Consider the following 20,348-nt stretch of genomic DNA (forward strand, 5'->3'; position numbering starts at 1 on the left):
TCGCTATGGGCCAATACATCAGAGGAACCACAGTAAGCTAAGCAGTTAAATCCAGTCGGCGCTCAGTCCTGGTGTATTAAAGCATGAACGGCAGCAGCTGTGCACTCGCATTGAGTCCCAGCGGACAGTGCAGTAATATAAAACCGTACGAGCAGCAGATCCACAAACACATCAGTCTGCGGGCTCTCTGTTCATATTATTTTCAGGTGCTGTTAGCCTGCATGCAGCATAGGCAACAGATCTGCGACGGCTTTGTTTGCCAGTACAAGCAGCAGCGAGAGATCGCGCTGTTGCACAGACCACAGAGCATGACGGTGCCGAGCTGAAATGCTGTGGATGAAGAGGAAGACATGCTTGATGACACATGCATATCACAAGGAAAACCAAACCTAAAATCCCCCCTTTTAATATTTCACCATTTTCACTAATTAGGCAGTCTTAGTCTCAGTAAGCCATGATGCGGGCGCTTGCGTGTCTGGGCCTGGAGGGGTCTAGGTGAGACTTGTAGTCAAGTCAATTCAATTAAATTCACAGAGCTTTATTGGCATGGAAGTAATGAAACAATATTGCCAAAGCCATAGAGTTGATACACATGAATGAAATAAGATTTAACGTTTGATTTGTTACAATAGTGCGATGTAAGGATAGTTTATTTACAGTTACCCAGACTCCCTTGCTCTATGACATACCAACACATTATCTTGCCACAAAAGGGGCGGTCTCTGCTGAGTATAAGCTAATGTATAGCAGTGATGGGAAGTCTTTATCAGGTCTTAGTCACTCTTCCTCCTAATTATCATGCAGTTTCTTATCGTAGAGAGTGGGACTGAATGCTGGAGAGGCTGAACTAAGAGAGGGGAAGGAACACGGATAAGAAAGCTCCTTCTGCTGATCTATACTTTTTATAATTCCACATTCACACGGGCGAAAAGCGTGAAATTGTGAAATATAAGCTGTCGGGGGTTTGTGCCTGGAAATGTTCTCAAATTTAGTTTTTTTTTTAACACCCCTGGACATCTCAAAGGAGGATGTTCAAAGGGGAAATTATTCACAGAATCCCTCTTTGTAATCTCAGGCCGTATGGAAATCTGTGATAACGCTCTGCAGTGTACAGTATGTGCTTTCTGTGGTGGTAATTTAGCATTCACAATTTCCTTGTCCGTTAATTATGGGTAAACACACAAAATGAGCGTAAACACACAAAATAGCCAAATTAATCCATGTATTAAACTGTCTTATTCCAAAAACCCATCAAACGTACAGCTGAAAATTGAATTTGTGTATTTAAGAGAATTTAAGAGTATTTAGAGTGCCTTGTATATTAACCACCATGCAGCAGCCAGCTGTAGGAGTGGGACTGTTTACTGCAGTAAACGCCACTCGCCAGCCGATTCTTCAGAGAGCGCTGTTGTGTGGGCTAGCCCACGCCAAAGACAACGCTCTGTGACACCATATAGCAGGCCTGCTGCTGTCAAACGGGCTTTAGGTAAATAAATAAATAAATAAACAAACACACAAATAAAAAAATTAAAAGACTGCTGGAGTAAATACAAGGGCTTGGCTTGTAATTGTTTAGAGAAATTGTAAAATGTTCCAATCTGTAGCATAACATTCTGTTCCTGTTTGGGAATGTTTACATATTTCAAAATAATTTTCCGTTGTGCCAAAAAATCTTTGTAGAAGAAATTCAGATATTCTGAAAGAGCATTAACCAAAACCTGACGAAACAGGCCTGCAAATTCATGGGCTGGAATACTTACCGAATGTGTTTTTCTTTTTTCAAAACCATTTAATTAATATCATAACCTGTTTGTCTCTTTTCACGAGACCTCAGGCCCGACCTGTAGTCTTTACGTCTCCTTACATTCACATCATTATCAAAATTTGTAAGACAAACTTTTTATTTTGAGACCAATTAATTCGTTTCATAAGGATGATGAGTATGAATTTGCATTATGGCACGTGGCAATGTTAATACATTTGTGTTACTGGGCACAATAATGTTGTGATGTCTGTGCGTTTGTGTTACTGCATCAGTGGTCGCGCTAGCTCATGGAATGCTGCGTCTTTGGAATGCAAGACATTTCAAAATCTGCTTGTGTTCTTATAAAAATAACTGTTTTTGCCATGATATGCCAACTCACAATAACACAAACGTAGCATATGCCATTCATAATTTAATTAGGACACTTGTAACAAAGTGTCACAAATTTTTGCCACACGGGCTAGTATTGAAAAACCATAGGAGCAATTTCTGTCTTAATCTACTCATGTTGAGCCAGCTAGCTAGAGCGTAACATCTCGTTTGCTACTTTTCATTCAAACTACGCACTTTTGCTTTTGAATCTCGCAATGCTACCGACAGCTGTGTAAATATTATGATCAATAAACAGCACAAATGTTCTGTAAGACGCCGAAAGATGCTTGGCCCAAAGGTACATTAATAATTTTGTTGTGGTTCAAGTCAGGGTCATCACCTGCTGTAATCCTTAGAAAAAATACCTCAAAATATCTGCTTTACAGAAGTGTATTTTTCCTAGATTTTGGCTCGCTTTTCTGCATAAAAAACGCAGAATCCTGCATTAATTTGTCTGTGCACTGATGATTTTGCTTTTTCTTTTACGACACACAGTGATGTTTATACTTTTGTGTTATTGAACATGGTGATATTTGTGTGTTTGTGTTACTAGGCATAATGATATTTGCATGTTTGTGTTACTGCACATGGTAATGTTTATACTATTGTGTTACTGGGTGTGATGATGTTTATGTGTTTGTGTTACTGCACATGGTGATGTTTGTATGTTTGTGATATTGGGCATGGAGATGTTTGTGCATTTGCGATGTCATCCTCTCTGGTCCCAACTGAACGAGTAGATGTTTTTTTCATATTGGAACCGCATTTTAACACACCACAGTAAAATATCAGTGAACATAAGAAACAAAATTCAGAATTTCCACACAAATATAATTTGTTGCTTCTAAATTACAAAAGAAGATACAGTGTCACAAAATTACAATGCTCTACTTTACATTCATTAACATGAAAATTCATATATTGAAAAAAACATTCTCAAGCAACAGTTCCATTTGCAGGCATTCAGAAAGCAAAACAAACTGCAAAACCAAATGGGCATTTCAAGAGAAGTAGAACATGGGGTTGGACCGATAATCAATAATACTGGATATTGTGGTACTTTAGTGCAAATTAAATAGTTCAAGACAATAGGACATTGGGAAGAAAGCTAGTTAGACTCGTAACATACTCCCAGCTGAAAACACTTGCCAGTTCTTGCCAATTATCCAATCCATCTGGTTTAATGGCATTGTCCAACTGTTAACATTATCAGTGATGAATCGGTGTGATAGGAAGAGTATGACTGATTTAAAGAAAAATATCTGTAATCAACAGATTTTCTCAAATGTAAAATAACTTTGTAATACAACATGGATTGAAAAAATGTTGTCTTGATTAATGCTGCATTGTTGAAGGATGAAAATGCAGAAGAGACAAGAAGAGAGGGGGTTCTTTTCCCCACTAGAAATTACAGGATGATAATTCTGACTACCTGACCAACCCCAGTGCAAAGAGCAGGCATTACACATCATTACAACCAAGCAGATGTTCGGTCCACAACAGCACACACGCAAGCACACGTGTGTGTGTGGGTGTCTCCGTGTGTGTGTGTTTGTGTGTGTGGGATAGGGTGTGTGTGTATACATATACACACACACACACACTCACACACACACACACCACACTACACTTGATGGATAAGATGGCACCATGTCATTGTTAGCCTCCATTTCAGAAAAGTGGTTTGATAGGTAAGAAGAAAATGCTCCCTCCTATCTTTAGTACCCACAATTTTGATGTTTTAACTAGTAGACTAGCACCCACTGATATTATGACTATAATATTCATCTTACCAGGTCAGATTAGCAAATGGACTGTAGTAAAATGTCCTTTCAACTTGAGTGGGTTCAGTTCATCACAAAAGATGATAAATAAATAAGTTTCAGTAGAGTTATATACAATTTTGCTCTTTGAAATATCCCACTCACCCTTATATAATACTCAGTTATTGTTTGATGAGAAATTGGTTTGGCTACGTTAGCATGTAGCATAAAGCATAAGGATCGTTCTTCTATGCCACATACACAGTTTGGACAGTGTAAAATATCAACCGCAAATAAATACCAGATTTTATCATTTTTTTAAAAGTCAAAATCAAATGCGGATCGCATGTATTTCACTAGTAAAATGGAGTTTGGCGTCGAACCAAAGCAAGATAATCAGTTAGTAATATTCAAATTATTTACACTAGTCAAATTTAGTGCCAGTAAGTTTACAGTAAGATTTTGCCTGGTTAAAATAGAGAACGCATGGCATGCACACAAAATGAGCACTTCTATATAAAAGGCAAACGCTCAGACTTACTTCCGAGCTCTATGGCATTATGTTGACATGAACAGGAAAAGAAAACATAGACAAAAATTAGTCGATAAAAGTTGCAGCACATAGTAATTTTTTTAATAGAGTATATTAAGACTATAAAATATATAAAATCAGTACAGTATTCCAATACAAATGCAGTACAAGCCAGCAACAACAACAAATCTGATAACGGCCAAGGAATACAAATTTTTAAAAAACAAATTAAACAACAATAAATGTAAAAAGTGATAAAGAGCAGGTAAAAATAATAAGAAAAATCACTCATCACAGGACCCTAGGGTCTCTTACCCAAACGGCAAAACATTACAAGCTCTTCTATACACAAATAGGACTCTCCACTCCCTCTCGTTTTGTTGGTTTTTCATTAATGTAATGAATACGACATTGTTTTAAGCTATTCTGCACCCATCTTAATATAAAATACTGAAGCTTAAAAAACTGTTCTTTGCATCTTGAATTATCAAGTCCACGGCGACAGTGAAACCATCGCAGCTTCGATTTGAATAAGTCTGTGAAATATCAAAAATAAATATATTAAAATATAAAATAGATTAAAAAATGTATTAAATATGAAGGCAGCGGTTAGGGACAAGGCAGAGGCTGTATGTGCACATTTAAACACAATTATAACAGTATAAATATATGGAAAGCTTTCCTCTTCACGTGGTATTTTTGTGTGGAGCTAGATTGCTGTTAATGCATCTCCTGGCTGCCACTATTTTCTGTCACCAGCATGCGACATGCGTGTCTCACCAAATTTCCTTTTCCATGTGATAACATTCAAATAACGTGAGCAGGAATGTAGACTGCTCAGGAACAGCACGGAGATAACTACTGCAGAATAATTAATTCATCAGAAGTGTTAGAGTGGTTTTCAAAAATCATCCTCTGTCCTCAGGGTTCCGAGCACTTATGACGCCTAATCCAAGCGCTGTTTTATTGGCCTACCGAGTGATGTCGCCCAAGCTTCGCGCAGCGGCGTCAGAGACGGGAGAACCGCAGATTTGCTAGCGTAGGCTAACTCGTTTCTAGGGCAGGCCAGCTCATTTTTTTCAGTGCCGTTTCGCTGACTGTTCTGTTTTATTCCCAGAGAAATGTAAAAACTCAAGTGAACAAATGGTATTTATGGAGATGTCTATTCATATGGGATTGGTATGACTGAAGGACCTCTGAGTTTGACTGAACTGAAATTCGGCCAGGAATTTTTACTCTCCCAGTCTACGGACATCGACAGTACAGGATTAAAATCACAGGAGGGATAGGGAATACAACTATGGGATGTCCTGGGGTAAAACTCAAAAGGCACATCCCTCACTTGAAAAGGGAGACTACAGATGCTAAAAACTTATTTTATTTTGGTTCGGTTTCTTTTTTTTTTTGGTGACACTTATGGGATACCCTCCTTCCCTCCTCAGGACCACATGCTGCCTACAGTCAGTCGGTCTTGGAGAGGGGGGTGATGACCTCACTGAAGGGATTGGGTTCTCCCATTAGCGAGATGGGGTCATGACCTCACTCCCGGAGTGGGGTTCCCATTAGGGTGGGGGATGATGACCTCACTCCCAGAGTGGGGTTCCCATTAGGGAGTGGGGGGCGATGACCTCACTCATTGGGTGGGGCTCTCATTACGGAGGGAGGTGAGAGGGGGGGTGATGACCTCACACGGTGGGGCTCTCTCATTAAGGAAGAGTGGGGCATGGTGAGGAAGGACAAAACCATTAAAGTAGCATGGGGGTAGATCTACTTTCCAGGAAACTGACACTTTTTGGTGAGTGAGCCGGTGCCACAGCCTGGTAAGACTGTGTGCCGCAAACGCCCTGTTTCCACTGACCTACTTAACCGGAGCGAGCGAGCCACCTTCTGCTGGAACTGACCTTTAGGCCTTCCTCTGTTCCAGCAGGTAAAACGCAGAACTAACAAGAACTAACGTGTGGAGTCAATCTATCATCAAGAACGGTCTGTCAGGCACTTCACAGAGGGATACTGCAGTTGGCGTTTCCTTTATTTTGGCAATTAGCTGTGGACGGATTTCTAGCTGGCTAGCTTGAGTAATATTAACATTATTTTCCCAAGTAATAATGTTCACTTATTTATTAGCGATAATAAAGTAACAAAGTTAATTGACGTATGTGGAAACATATGTTGCGTATGTGTTTCTGAGTGTGTTACTATATTTTCTATCGAATCTGAGAAAACGGTATTTTTCCTTGTCCCAGTCTTTCTTCATGCAGTGTATTATATAGCCGTGGCATCTGTTGGCCGGCTGTGCAGCATAATTCTAAATGCATAAAATGTGATCACTTTTCCTCAAGTGCAAAAATAAGGAATGATGTAAAGTTATTACCACTGTAAAAAAAATTATAATAATTTGGCACCCAAAGTGGGACTGAAACATGTCCAATTCCCACCCAAAGTTGTAATTTAATTTGTAGCAGTAGGCTACTGTTCCAGCTGATTAATAAAAAATGGAATTTAAGTGTATTTAAATACAATATTATATTGTATATAGAATTACTGGTTGCCCTCATTTTTCTTGGATGCCCTCATCCAATTCAAATACACAGGGAAGATCTGCAGAATAATTGCCTTGGTGGGTCCAAAAATTTCACAGTATACAGCAAGAGAAAAAATATGACAGGCGTACTCACTGGTGGATTGCTTGTAAAAATTTTCTTTGGTGCTTTCTAACTCTGGCATGGTCCATCTTCCGAACAAGTTTTGTGTTCTTGTAGATTAGCCACGTCTCCCTGAGTACATTTGCAGCAGTATTTTTCACCTGAAAGATAAAAATGCAGGTTTTCCCTTCACAATACATCACACCACACAAACTGCATTTATACAACGGTCAAGTGGGAAAGTCTGGTTATAAAAGAAAATGGCTGTTCATCCTCCCACTCAAAGATCAGTGTGTTTAGAAAAGGGAAATGGCTGTTGATCCTTCCACTCAAAGATCAGTGTGTTTATAAAGGGAAATGGCTGTTGATCCTTCCACTCAAAGATCAGTGTGTTTAAGGGGAGATTGCTGCTATTTGCCAGTGATCAGTGTCTTCTTCCCCAGCTCCTGTGGCTCACGTTCCCCTGCCAGGCTATTCAGGCCAAACTGCTTTCTGCTGCTGCTATGGGAGCGCATGCTGTTAACAACTGGTCCCCTCCAGACCAGACCACAGGGCAGCAGGTGTAGCAGCTGTGTGGGTCCCCAGGTAAACAGGTAAAGGGGTGGCAGGTGTAGCAGCTGTGTGGGTCCCCAGGTAAATAGGTAAAGGGGCAGCAGGTGTAGCAGCTGTGTGGGTCCCCAGGTAAACAGGTAAAGGGGCAGCAGGTGTAGCAGCTGTGTGGGTCCCCAGGTAAACAGGTAAAGGGGCAGCAGGTGTAGCAGCTGTGTGGGTCCCCAGGAACAGGGTGCAGCAGGTATAAGTGATGCTGAAGGGTCCGATGGTATCTAGCATGTATATGAAGCAGGACTACTGAGTTAGCTGTTTAACTGCACCGAGTAAAACCTGGAAGAGCTCTTTTTACTTCAGTCCATGTGCCAGATTTGGAAGGGTTCTGGGTTTTACTCGGTACAGTTAAACAGCTAACTCAGCAATCCTGCTTTGTCATACAGGCCCCAGTGTGAGCTCTGTGAAGCTGACTACTCCTAATATAGAATAAATACAATAAAATAGCTTTTTTTACAACACTGCACGGTGTAGGTTTCTGTACTGATAAATAGGCCTGTACGTACACACCTCGTCCTAACACAACAGATTTAGATTTAGCTGATAAGCACTGTACGTTGTCCTCATTGCTGATTTGGGCACGAGCTGACCTGGTTCCATCACGGTCAGACATTTCTAAAGTTGGGTCTGCAGAGGTGTCACGCAGCTGGAGCACCAATCAGGACCTGCGGTTACTAGTTCTGCTGTTCTGAACAGGCAGCATGTTTCGCTAAAATTACTGCTTCGACACATTAACTATTGCAGTTGATATATAACAGCATCAGTAATAGCCATAACAGCATCTACAATAGTACCCATAATAATGGCCATAATAACATCTATAATAACAACCATAATAAAAGCCATAATAACATATGCTCCTTAGCCTACCCCTGACTGATCAATCACCAATACAGTCTATCCCTCCAACCTATCAATCACTAGAACAGTCTAACCCTGAAACCTGCCAATCACTCGAACAGTCTAAACCTGCAACCTGTCAATCACTTGAACAGCCTATTGCTGTGCCCCATCAATAGCTAGAACAAGGGCTGTCACTGGCATGAAATTGATTTTGAATTTAACCTTCTAAAGTTGGCATGAATTAAAATATATTTGAATATAATTTGCATACATAAGTATATTGTTTGGGAGCAATATGTATTCTAATATGCAGTGATGCTCCCTAATCTGTTATAGGCATAAGCATTATCATCCACAAGGGTGTAGTATAACATGATAGGACATTGAAAACGTTGCTCAGAATATAATGGACCAGATGTACTAGGCCTCAGGCGGCTACGTTCAGAGGCAGATATGACGCATTCTGCCCCCAGAAACGTGTGCGTTATGTCCCAAACAGGCACAGGGTAAGTGCGGTATGCGCGTCATCCGCATGAGTCATCGCAAGGTGCGCTTCTCTGCTTAATGCGTATGCGTTTAAAGGGGGTGTCTGCGCAAATAACGGGTAGAGAAGTGTAGCTGATTATGTATTCTGTTGAATGTACTGTCAATCAATCAATCAATCAATCAAAATGTATTTATATGCCGCATTTCACAAACAACAGCCACAATACGCTTCACAGACAACCCTGGCCTGAACCCCCACAGGAGCAAGCCTAAAGCAGCAGTGGCAAGGAAAAACTCCCTGTAGCGGATAGGAGTCCACTAAATTACTGAAGTCCACGGAATTAACGAAGGTCGATTCTTGCGTGAAATTTCTCAACCTCTAAAAAGCAGGTGCAAAATAAAGACCCAGGCAAGATGGAGACACAGGTACGGGCTTTGAAGATGCACTGAGAAAATGTTTGCAACAAGTGATTGTCACAGAAAAAGTCATGAAGCAGTCACAGAAAAATTGTTAAAAATCACAGAAAACAAAAAAGAGTGTTTTTTTTAAACATTAATTTATTAAATTAACCACTAGATCTCATGCGCAGCAATAGGAAATGATTTAAATAGTATGTGCAACTGTAGTGACAGTAACAAGTGCTTGAAGCTTCAATAACATCAGTGGGCAGCTGCTGCTGATTAAAAATATGAGCAAATGCATGGACAGGCTGGTGAATTTAATCGCTTCAGTCCAGCCTCAGTACTTCCATTGTCGGTCGTGGAAAGAGCATGCTTTTTGCCCTTTAACAGAATGCTGCTACAGACAGAGTACGCTCAAGTTGCATTACTAAAATAATAATAAACTAGAAATACCGCCTCGCGGTTGTATGCCTCCGCCAACCAGTAGCCAGTGCTTTGTTTTTCGCGGTGATGTGCTGGGGTGGTGGGATCAAGGCTTGGAGGTCAGCAGTCTCAACAAGCTGTTAAGGAAGGCCAGCTAGGTGATCAGGTTGGAACTGGACAGTGAGGAGGAAGTGGCGAAGAGGAGGACAAACATTATGATGTCACAATGAAGTTGACCTTTGACCGTTTGGATATAAAATGTCATCACTTCATCCTATTAGACATTTGTGTGAAACTTTGTCATTATTAGCGTATGAATTCTTGAGTTATGGCCAAAAACGTGTTTTGTGAGGTCATGGTGACCTTGACCTTTGACCACCAAAATCTAATCAGTTCATCCTAGAGTCTGAGGGGACGTTTGTGCCAAATTTGAAGAAATTCCCTCAAGGCGTTCCTGAGATATCGTGTTCACGAGAGAATGGGACAGGCGGACGGACGGACAGACAACCCGACATAATGCCTCCGGCCACGGCTGTGCCGTCGCAGAGGCATAAAAACAAGGTTAACGTCTATTTGTTTTTATTCCTTCAACGTTAGTTTTGGTACACGTTGTAGCCTACATTTTGACATCAGAGTCAGTTTGAGAGGGAGCGCCCGTAGCAAACAGGAGAAGAAACGCATCAGCACTGATGACAGAGGCCAACTATCGGTTATGTTGAGGCTGACAATTCCATCTAAACCTAACGAAAAGTCATGAAAAGCATTATAAATGGGAAAAGTCACAGAAGTGCCAAAAAATGAGGCAAAAATCACAGAATCTGTGACACTTGTGACCTCCCTGACAAACACCAAGCCACAGAAATTATTCTTCCAAAAAAAATAGGTAAAAGACAACTAGAACCTCCCACACAGCATTCTCATTCCATCCCTTCTAGCTCCTTGAAACATTACACTCTCGCATCTGGATCATTTCAATGGATAATTGTCACCACAGCTGAGCTGGAATATCACTGTCTGCATTTTTTCCTGCGTTCTCTTTGGGCGAATATCCAAGATACTCAACGCAATAAAGTTTTTTGGTGCTCTGCTTCATTGGAAAAATGCGATTAGTCGTTAGTCCCATTCGCTGATTGCATAATTAGCTATGGCCTTAGTAAATGCGCCGTTAATTTCACGCAGACTACGAATGCGCCATCATACATCGTCAGGCCGCAATTTGCAGTGCAGGTTTAATGGTCGTACATCTTGCCCAATATTTTTTAGTCACACAATATGCAGGAAGTACATCTACATTGTATTAAGGGCTGTTTTTACAATTGTGCAATTATCTCAACTAACAAAATCGACAGTTTCAACAAATGAACCCCACAAATAAAGCAAGTTGCCTCAGCTTGGCCCAACATTTATTAAGCACAATACAAGACCCAACACGATACACAAAAGCCCATATTAAGTGCATATTAACATTGTCCAAGACTTTTAAATGATCATTTTCAGGCCACAACGCGCAACCTTATACGCTCAGAGCACAACAGAGAATAGGCTAACAGAAGCAAAGAACACAACAGACAATAGGCTAATAGTAGCATTTGGCAGAGAATAGGCTAATAGAAGCATAGGACACAACAGACAATAGGCTAATAGACGCATAGAACACAACAGACAATAGGCTAATAGACGCATAGAACACAACAGACAATAGGCTAATAGAAGCATAGGACACAACACAGAATAAGCTAATAGAAGCATAGGACACAACACAGAATAGGCTAATAGAAGCATAGAACACAACAGAGAATAAGCTAATAGAAGCATAGGACACAACACAGAATAGGCTAATAGAAGCATAGAACACAACAGACAATAGGCTAATATAAGCATAGGACACAACACAGAATAGGCTAATAGAAGCAAAGGACACAAAGGGAATAGGCTAATATAAGCAAAGGACACAAAGGAAATAGGCTAATGGAAGCATAGGACACAACACAGAACAGGCTAATAGAAGCATAGGACACAACACAGAATAGGCTAATGGACATATAGAGCATGAATCCTTTCATAATGCTAATGCTAGGCTTTCTGTGATCTGATGGGACATTGCGTTAGATAGCTACCCATGAGCACATAGGCATTGAATGAATGAGACATGGCGCTTGAAATACGCAATATATATAGTGAGCTCCATAGTGTTTGGGACAAAGACATTAAAGTGCTAAATCTCAGCTTTTATCACAAACACTTTTAAATACTTTTAAATAAAAGCCCTGAAATGGGGGGCTATGCATAAAAAGTTCTGAAGTTTCTACATGGTGAAACCAAGGTGAATAAAAACACAGTTAAATAAAAGCAGAGAACGTGCACTTTAACCACACCTGAATTGCTTGATTACAAATCTGAAATTGTGGGGTTCAGAGCCAAACCAAGGGAAAAAAAAGTATTTGTCGCAAACATTATGGAGCTCACTGTTTATATAGTGTGTTTCAACAGCCAAATCACATTCATGAATGCAACTCTATTTTCAATGCCTGTGTGCCTGTGGGCAGCTATTGAAAGCAATGACCCATCACATCACAGACAGAAAACAAACAGGCTAACATTAGCAGTCCATCTCATTTTCTATCACTAGAATAGTCTATCTCCACAATCGATCAATCACTAGAACAGTCAAACCCTGAAATCTATCAGTCACTAGAACAGTCAAACCCTGAAATCTGTCAATCATTAGAACAGTAAAACCCTGCAATCTATCAATCATTAGAACAGTCTATCCTTGCAGTCTATCAATCACTAGAACAGTCTATCCCTGCGATCTATCAATCACTAGAACAGTATCCCTGCAATCTATCAATCATCACCCTGTTTGTCAGACACAGCATGTGTGATATCCAGCTAGTTTGCTAACCCGGACTCATCACGGTGGGCTGCTGGTGTAGCTAAAGTCGAAGGTATAGCAGGTGTGTCGGATGGCAGTGAGTGCTGTGGTGTTGTACGTAACAGATATGTGGGTGTATTACTCTACACATCCTGTATATTATCATAACTGGACAATGGTGAGGAATTGTAATAAACAAAAATACTTATAAAAGTTTTGCTCTACAGCCATATATTATAGAGGGAGTTCTTAAGCGCTAAAAACTCAACAGATCTTGCTCGACTTACTCTTTTTGTCAGCTGTGTGTCCATCATGAAATTGTGTACATGTTTTTCAGCTTTGGTTAATTCCAATTTCTTTGCAACAACGGCAACCACCAAAGCAGTACATCCAGCACCCTGGGATGAACAGAAACAACAGCAGGTTATTTTGGTTTTACAGAATTACTATTTTCTTGTTAAGGGACTTATTTATAAGTTGTGATTCGGCCAACTTACAAACCTTTATTAACTTTATAAACAATGTTCAATTCAGTAAACAACAGCCTGTTTATATCAGCCAAAAAAAAATCATGCTATTTACAGGTCAATTTGAGGAAAACTGATACACTTATCACAGTATAATTTAACCTCATAAAAAGACAAACTGCTAAAAGAAAATTGACAGCATGCAGCTATGGAAATAAAGTGTAAAATGACCGCAGCTTGTTTCCATAGTTCTACCCACAGAACAAGATGCTTGTGCGTGCATGAATGTGTGTGTGCATGCGTGTGTGCATGCATGTTCGTTCATATACATGTATGAGTACATGTACAATAATATCCCCCCTTTTTTAACTTGCCAATACAATTCATGCACGTATAGCCTTGAAGCACCAGATACAGATGGTTTCAGTCCCTAGTTTTATATAAAGCATGGCAAAAAGATGCATTTCCCCCATGTTTATAACCTCTAAAATTATTCACCCCTTAACGATGAGCAAAGAAGGCTGTATAAAGTGAACAGCACTGAGCGGTATTTTGCTCAATAATCTTAAAATTACATTATTCTATACAAATGCAATTGCTGTATGAAAAATATTTTGTACCACAGTACCAAAGACATGTACCACAGTTATTCACACATAATAATTTAGATAAAATAATTATTAAATAAAATCCAACCAAAATTAAATCTGCATTAATATGCTACCCAATAAGTACGAGTGGTGTTGATCAATCTGAGGGGAACTGTGGCCTCCCGTGGCTTCCTGTTTCACTGGGGTACAAAAATTAGGTAACACGCACGTAAAATCGAGGTCATCCATCACCGTGGGGAAGGCAAAGAGAGCTCTCAGGTTAACTGACCAAACTTGACAAAATTCCCATAATGTCCAGCTCAATTTTTAAACTTGAACCCAAAAATGTGTGGTTTGAGTTGAAGAAGGCAGTCCAGACCAACGATCCCCCTCCAGCATAATCGCCAATATAATCTCATAAATCGCATATCTCATAAAAGGACATGGAAGACAAGGGAGGGTTCTGACAACAGGGCGTCAATACAGTGCTATGAAAAAGTATTTTTCCCCTTCCTGATTTCCTCTGTTATTGCACATTTGTCACAGTGGTTTCAGATATTTAGACACAATGTAATATTAGACCAAGGGAAACCTGAGTAAACACAAAACAATTTAAAAATTATTCTTCCATTTATTTAATGAAAAGAGTTATCAAACACCCATATCACCCACGTGAAACAGTAATTTCCCCCTTAAACTTAATAATAACTGGTTGCACTACCTTTAGCAGCAATAACTGCAACCAAATGCTTCCTATAATTTTATATCAGTCTTTCACATTGTTGTGGTGGAATTTTAGCCCACTGCTTAAATTCAGACAATTTGGCAGGTTTTTGAACATGAACTTCTCATTTCAGGTCCTGCTACAGCATCTCTATTGGGTCAAGTCAGGACTTGCTTTTGTGTTTTGGATCACTGTCTAGCTGCATAACCCATTTATGCTTCAGCTCACAGACAGATGACCGGGCATTCTCCTTAAGAATTTTCTGGCACAAAGCAGAATTCATGGTTCCTTCAATAATGGTAAGTTGTCCAGGTACCGAGGCAGCAAAGCATCCCCACACCATCACACAACCACCACCATGCCTGACTGCTGGTATGATGTCCTTACTGTGAAATGCTGTATTTGCTTTACGGCAATGGGACCCGTGTCATTCAAAAAGTTCCACTTTTGACTCATCTGTCCATAGAATATTATCCAAAGAATGCTTGAGGATTATGCAGCTTTTTTCCAAATGTGAGATGAGCACTGATATTTCTCTTGGTTACAGTGGTTTGCTACTCTCCCATGAATCCCATTTCTGCCCAGCCTCTTTCTCATTGTGGAGTCAGGCACACTGACCTTAGCTGGGGCTAGAAAGGCCTTTGGATATTCTCCTGGGGTGGTAAGGTTCAATATGAGCGAGGTTTATATTCCACAGGGCTTGCAGCAAATCAAGCCAGGCTGTTCCCAATCAGCTGAATCTAATTATCAATTAAATTTGGTTAATTGGGGTCAATTACTTTTTCACATGGGTGTAATTAAATAAATTAAATAATTTAAGAAATATGTTTTGTGTTTACTCAGCTTCCCTTTGTCTAATGTTACATTTTGTCTAAAGATCTGAAACCATTCGGTGTGACAAATATGCAGTAATCAGGTAATCAGGAAGGGGGGGATGGTGCTGTATTTGTGTCACTTATTTGTGTGTGAGATTACAGTACAGATTGATGAAAGTGCTATTTTGGTTGATTCCATAATCCCATAGAATAGTTATTAAAGTAAAATATTTACCACATGTCCGAGAAATTAGATTTAGCTCATTACTGGAATTGCCTACTATATGCAAATTTTTTCATCTTAATCAAGGTGTGTGAATAATTTTGGAGTGCACTGTATCTCTAATCCTCCTGATTTCTCTCACCTACACAGACAGATCACTTATTTTTTGAAGCAGGGTTTTTTACATTTATTTATCAAACCAGACCAAGCAGAGTTATTCAGTGACAGTATTTACAAAAGATTTTCCTGTTACACCCTAGAATCTTCTTTTTGGAATAATTCGGCGTCAGTAAGGGGCCAAAAACATTTAAGCTAATAATAATAATGTTTTTTTAAAGTTCTGTTATTGATTATTACTAAAAGTAACAGCGGCGTGGAAGATGAGATGTCAGAAGAAGGTGGAATTCTAAGCAAGGCATAATGAGCAACGTGCGCAAATCGTGTTCCGTGTTTACGATTAAGCAGCGCTGAAATTAGAGACGCCATGTTGATTTATGAAACGCCCGCGATGTCTCCACCGATTAGCAGGAGGTATTTTTATCATCATGCCCCCGATGTATTTGTCATCCTGACAGGTCGTGGCCCAACAATAACACCAAAGGATGTGGCAACATTGAGGGTTTTAAATGAGATGCAATTTAAGAGGCCCATAGTTTCCTGTGTTGGCACATCCCTCCATCTATTAATATAATGCTACTTTACTTCCAATCTGGTAGTTCTCCAGTTTTTTGTGAGTCCATAAAAACACCCATCAGCAGTTTATAAATAATCTCTCCTAGTTCTCAAGTTTTTGTAATTATTGTCATTTTTAATTCAAAGTTTTCCGGCAGGAGAGATTCACATTATTTTGGAAATGATTCAATTTGTACGCTATAAGCTTTGATGTGGTGTTTTGTTTATTCTAGTTTTTTCAAACTGATGTGGTGTTTTTGTTAATTTCACGCAACTAGTTTTAATGAAGCCGTTTGTCAATTTAATGTGGTTGTTCGTTAATTTGATGGCTGAAATTGTTTGTTAATGTTTTGAGTTCCCATAACCGTATGTGATTATGTAATATTTAAATAGTACATCAAAAAGAATTATTAAAGAGTAAGAAAAACTTGAAAATCAATTTCAAACATGAAAAAAATCATAAGACGCACCATACAACTGACAACTTTTCAAGATATCCTATCACCAAGCATAAAAACAAAACACCTCCTCTGTATAGGCGCAAAAGCAGGCTGTCATCGTGGATTAATCATTCAACCCCTTAAATCACAATGATATTTCAGCACAAGATGAACAGCGATCCATCCTGTCCCTATTTCCTCATTTCCCAGAATGCACCGCCGATCACAGTTTCATAAAGATGAAGAGGAAGCCAGAGAGAAAATGTCTCCCTTGCTTTGTTTTGACTTGAAGAAGCCTCACATGCGAAACGTTTTTTTCTGCGCGAGCTCGATTTGAGAGCCGCGGCGTGGTAAGAAAGAGGCGTTACACACCGCGCGCTTCCGAGGAGATCACGCACTCGTACGGGCTCTCCCAAAAATCGACATCACGGGGTCTAGAGCGCGGACGTGCGATTGGCCGTTCCAAACACGAAGGAAGAGTGCGATAATGAGATCCGGGGTTTAACTGCTGTAGCATGCAGAGGGCCCCAGAGGACGGAGAGATGCTGCAGTGTAAAACGGTGCCAATCGGGTAACTGCATCATCTCCAACAATAAAAAAAACTAAATAAGAACAATACCAAAGCACAATATAGTTTCTTACAATAATACTCCTGCAAGACAAAATGCTTTTGTTGTAAAAAAAAAAATAAAAATACAGAGAATGCATCACACTGACATCGCATGGCCCAGAAACAGAGTGTTTGTAAGCTGTATATGTGACTGATATCACAATCAGATCAGTCTACCCCGCTCTCGGTAACTGCACCTACATCTCCCTCTGCTCTAATTTGAAATAATCTGTCATTATTGCGTTTGTCTCTGTGTCAAACAAAACGTATTGTGCTTGCTGGTCTTGCCGCCGCAAAGACGACGAGTGCGATGGATTGGGAGGCACCACATACAGCAAGCTCTCATCCGAAGAGAGGGTTTCTCTCTTCCTTGAATGCAGTATATGTGGAACTGTCCACAACAAGGATAAATGGCACAGAAGAAGAGAATATTAACCTGGGGAAATATGCAGCTGATGAACTCGGCAGTATCTGTTAAAGGTTTCATAACGGAGAGACGCTCATAAATCTTGAGGTCCTCAGGGTGGACAGGGGGGCTGGTGGGGGGACGGAGGGATGGGGGCGGGGGGCAGGAGATATTATTATTATCCTGTCTCTGAGTGACTGAACATTTGCTTATGTCAGTGTTTTTACTGAAAATAAATATCACAATCACAAAAAATATCACAATTTACAGGAGAAAATTATTCGTGAAAAAAAGATGCTCTTCTTAACCGATAGAGACAAATAATCTGTAAAAGTGATAATATCAACCATTATCTACTACTGCCTCTCCCTATCCCCTCTTTCTCCTGACCCTGAGTGGTTACTTTGACTGGAATAATAAAACATAAAACTCCTTGTATTAAACACTCCACAAAGCAATAAAAAAGGAGGGGGGGGGGGGGGGGGGGGGGACGTAGAGAGGGTAGCAGACAGAGACGGGATCACAGCGCAGAGAGTGGCCTTGTGGGTAATCAAACCACAGGCCCCACAGGGGAATTCACACATTGGATGCCGAGTCCGTCACTCTATGAACTGCACCGCATGGCTGCCCTGTTTTAGTATAATTATTATTATCATTTATGTAATCATTATAATTTGATGTACATTGCATAGTTTCAAACGAAAACTAATGTCCCCTGTAGAGTCCTAAAAAATCAGACTGAACTTAGCATCTGTCACATGAAAAACCTTGCTGTCAATCATGGCCTGTGTTTAATTAGTGATAATTACTTTATCAGTACAAATGATTCGGTGGTGTAATTAGAATAATAATTGGGACAATAACTGGTCATCGCAATTTGGGTGAAAATGAGGGATCTAAAAATAACACTTGGCTTGAGGGAAGGACAAACTGAACTGAAGCAAAAGTTTATACACAGTTGGCCATTGTTTCATCGCGTAACATGTTACTATTAAACAAATTACATAAATAATAACTACATCCACCCATCCCATTATTTAACCCATTTATTTCTGGTCAGGGTTAGTGCTGGAAACTATCCCGGCAAGCCCTGGGTGAAAAGCAGGAAATTTAGATTATCCAGTTAAGCTAACCTGCCTGCGTCTGGACTGCGGGAGGAAACCGGAGTACCTGGAGGAAGCCCACGCAGACACAGGGGGAAGACGCAAACTCCACTCAGAAAGGCCCCAGCCGGGATTTCCTATTCGCTGGATTCGGCCTGAAGTTTTAAACTGGTCATAATGGTTCTGGTTGTTGCAGTTTTTGAAAGGGAAATGTCTACAGCAGCCACACAGCACCACAGTACCAAACCTGTACCATTTAACTACCATCAGTCACAACCAAATTTGCTCTGCTACAACACCACACAGATCTTTCTTTAATGTGAGAACCTCTAGCAACTTGAAGGATATATGAGGGATTTTAGAGCTTGACAAGTGTACTGTTCTGCCACCGAATGTCTGATCCGCTTCGTATCTGGGCTGAAGTGCTGAAATTGAGATGGCCCCCAGTAGTTTGAGATGTCTGTGGTGTACTCTAAATTTCGAACGAATTAAAAAAAAAAAAACTCATAATATTGCCACATGTCTGATCAGCAACCTGTCATAGGAATGGTCAAAAATGTTTGTATGGCAAGTTTGAGATCCCTGTGATATAGCTGTAGTTTTTAATGAGCTTTTTAGAATTAATTTTTGATCTGAAATGTTTACAAAGATGAAAGGTCATGCACCATGCTAAATTTCATGCACCTTGATGCTGAGGTTCATGAGATGTCGCATGTACCAAAATGTGTCACAGTGATTCTGAATTCTTCTTACAGCAATAAATATAACTTTTCATAACATTGGAAGTGTCTGTCCATATTACAGTATATTACAGTCAAGAATGATACGTCTATAATAATACCAAACTGAAACCTGAAAGTAATATTTCCACAGTTTCCATACAGACCTTAACAACGTTAAAGCAGTAAAATATTGAGAGTGTGAGTGAAAATGTGGGTAAATATGTACTACTTACCATAATGCCTGTGAGGAGGCAAACCCCTTTCCCACAGTAGGTATTGGGCACCATGTCCCCATAACCAATTGTGAGAAAAGTGATCGAAATCAACCACATGGCCCCGAGGAAGTTGCTGGTTATGTCCGTGTTGTCGTGGTACCTGAAACGCACACAGATGCCATTTACCAAGCTACTACACCATAATGACAACATTTCTTGCACACTATCCATAGCACAGATAAAATAAACGGTATTTGTGAGCTATGAATACTGTATTTTTAATACGTATGTTTATTTTCAACAATGCATTTGAGAGAGGGAAAAAAAAGACTGAACACAAAAACCCAGCTTGATAAGTTGGATGCCTCTCGGCTGCCTGCGGCAGCTACAAAGGTACAGCAGATCAGAGAGATAGCTATGCAGCTGGACTGCAGAGAGAGAAGGAATGTGCCTGCATGCCCTTCTACAAAATATCACTAAAGAGCAGCGGTCACTTGCACCACGTGTCTGTGTATACATGCTTACAGACTGGATTCAGGCAGCTCATTTCTGAAGACCACTAAATAAGGACTTAATCAGTGGAGCCGAAACCCAACCCTGTTCTGCAGCAGCAGGTGACGTGCAAAGCTGTAGATCAGGGGAACCCAATCCTGTT

General features: G+C 40.2%; 1 protein-coding gene across 4 annotated transcripts in view; it reads right to left on the reverse strand.

The window, feature by feature from the left end:
* Positions 1-20,348, reverse strand: part of kcnn2 (potassium calcium-activated channel subfamily N member 2) — a 39,265-nt gene that overhangs the window by 7,835 nt on the left and 11,082 nt on the right. For 2 of the 4 annotated variants that reach the window (XM_035389930.1, XM_035389929.1), the window contains exons 4-7: positions 19,712-19,853; positions 12,994-13,104; positions 7,108-7,235; positions 4,442-4,450 (exon numbers count right to left, since the gene is read on the reverse strand). In XM_035389930.1, the coding sequence (XP_035245821.1) occupies positions 4,442-4,450; positions 7,108-7,235; positions 12,994-13,104; positions 19,712-19,853 (390 nt within the window). Of the gene's footprint in view, positions 1-2,390; positions 4,969-7,107; positions 7,236-12,993; positions 13,105-19,711; positions 19,854-20,348 lie in introns of those variants that run through there. The other 2 variants (XM_035389928.1, XM_035389927.1) reach the window with 2 other exon arrangements.

This window comes from Anguilla anguilla, chromosome 14 (genome assembly GCF_013347855.1).
Source record: "Anguilla anguilla isolate fAngAng1 chromosome 14, fAngAng1.pri, whole genome shotgun sequence".
Taxonomy (NCBI): Eukaryota; Metazoa; Chordata; class Actinopteri; order Anguilliformes; family Anguillidae; genus Anguilla; species Anguilla anguilla.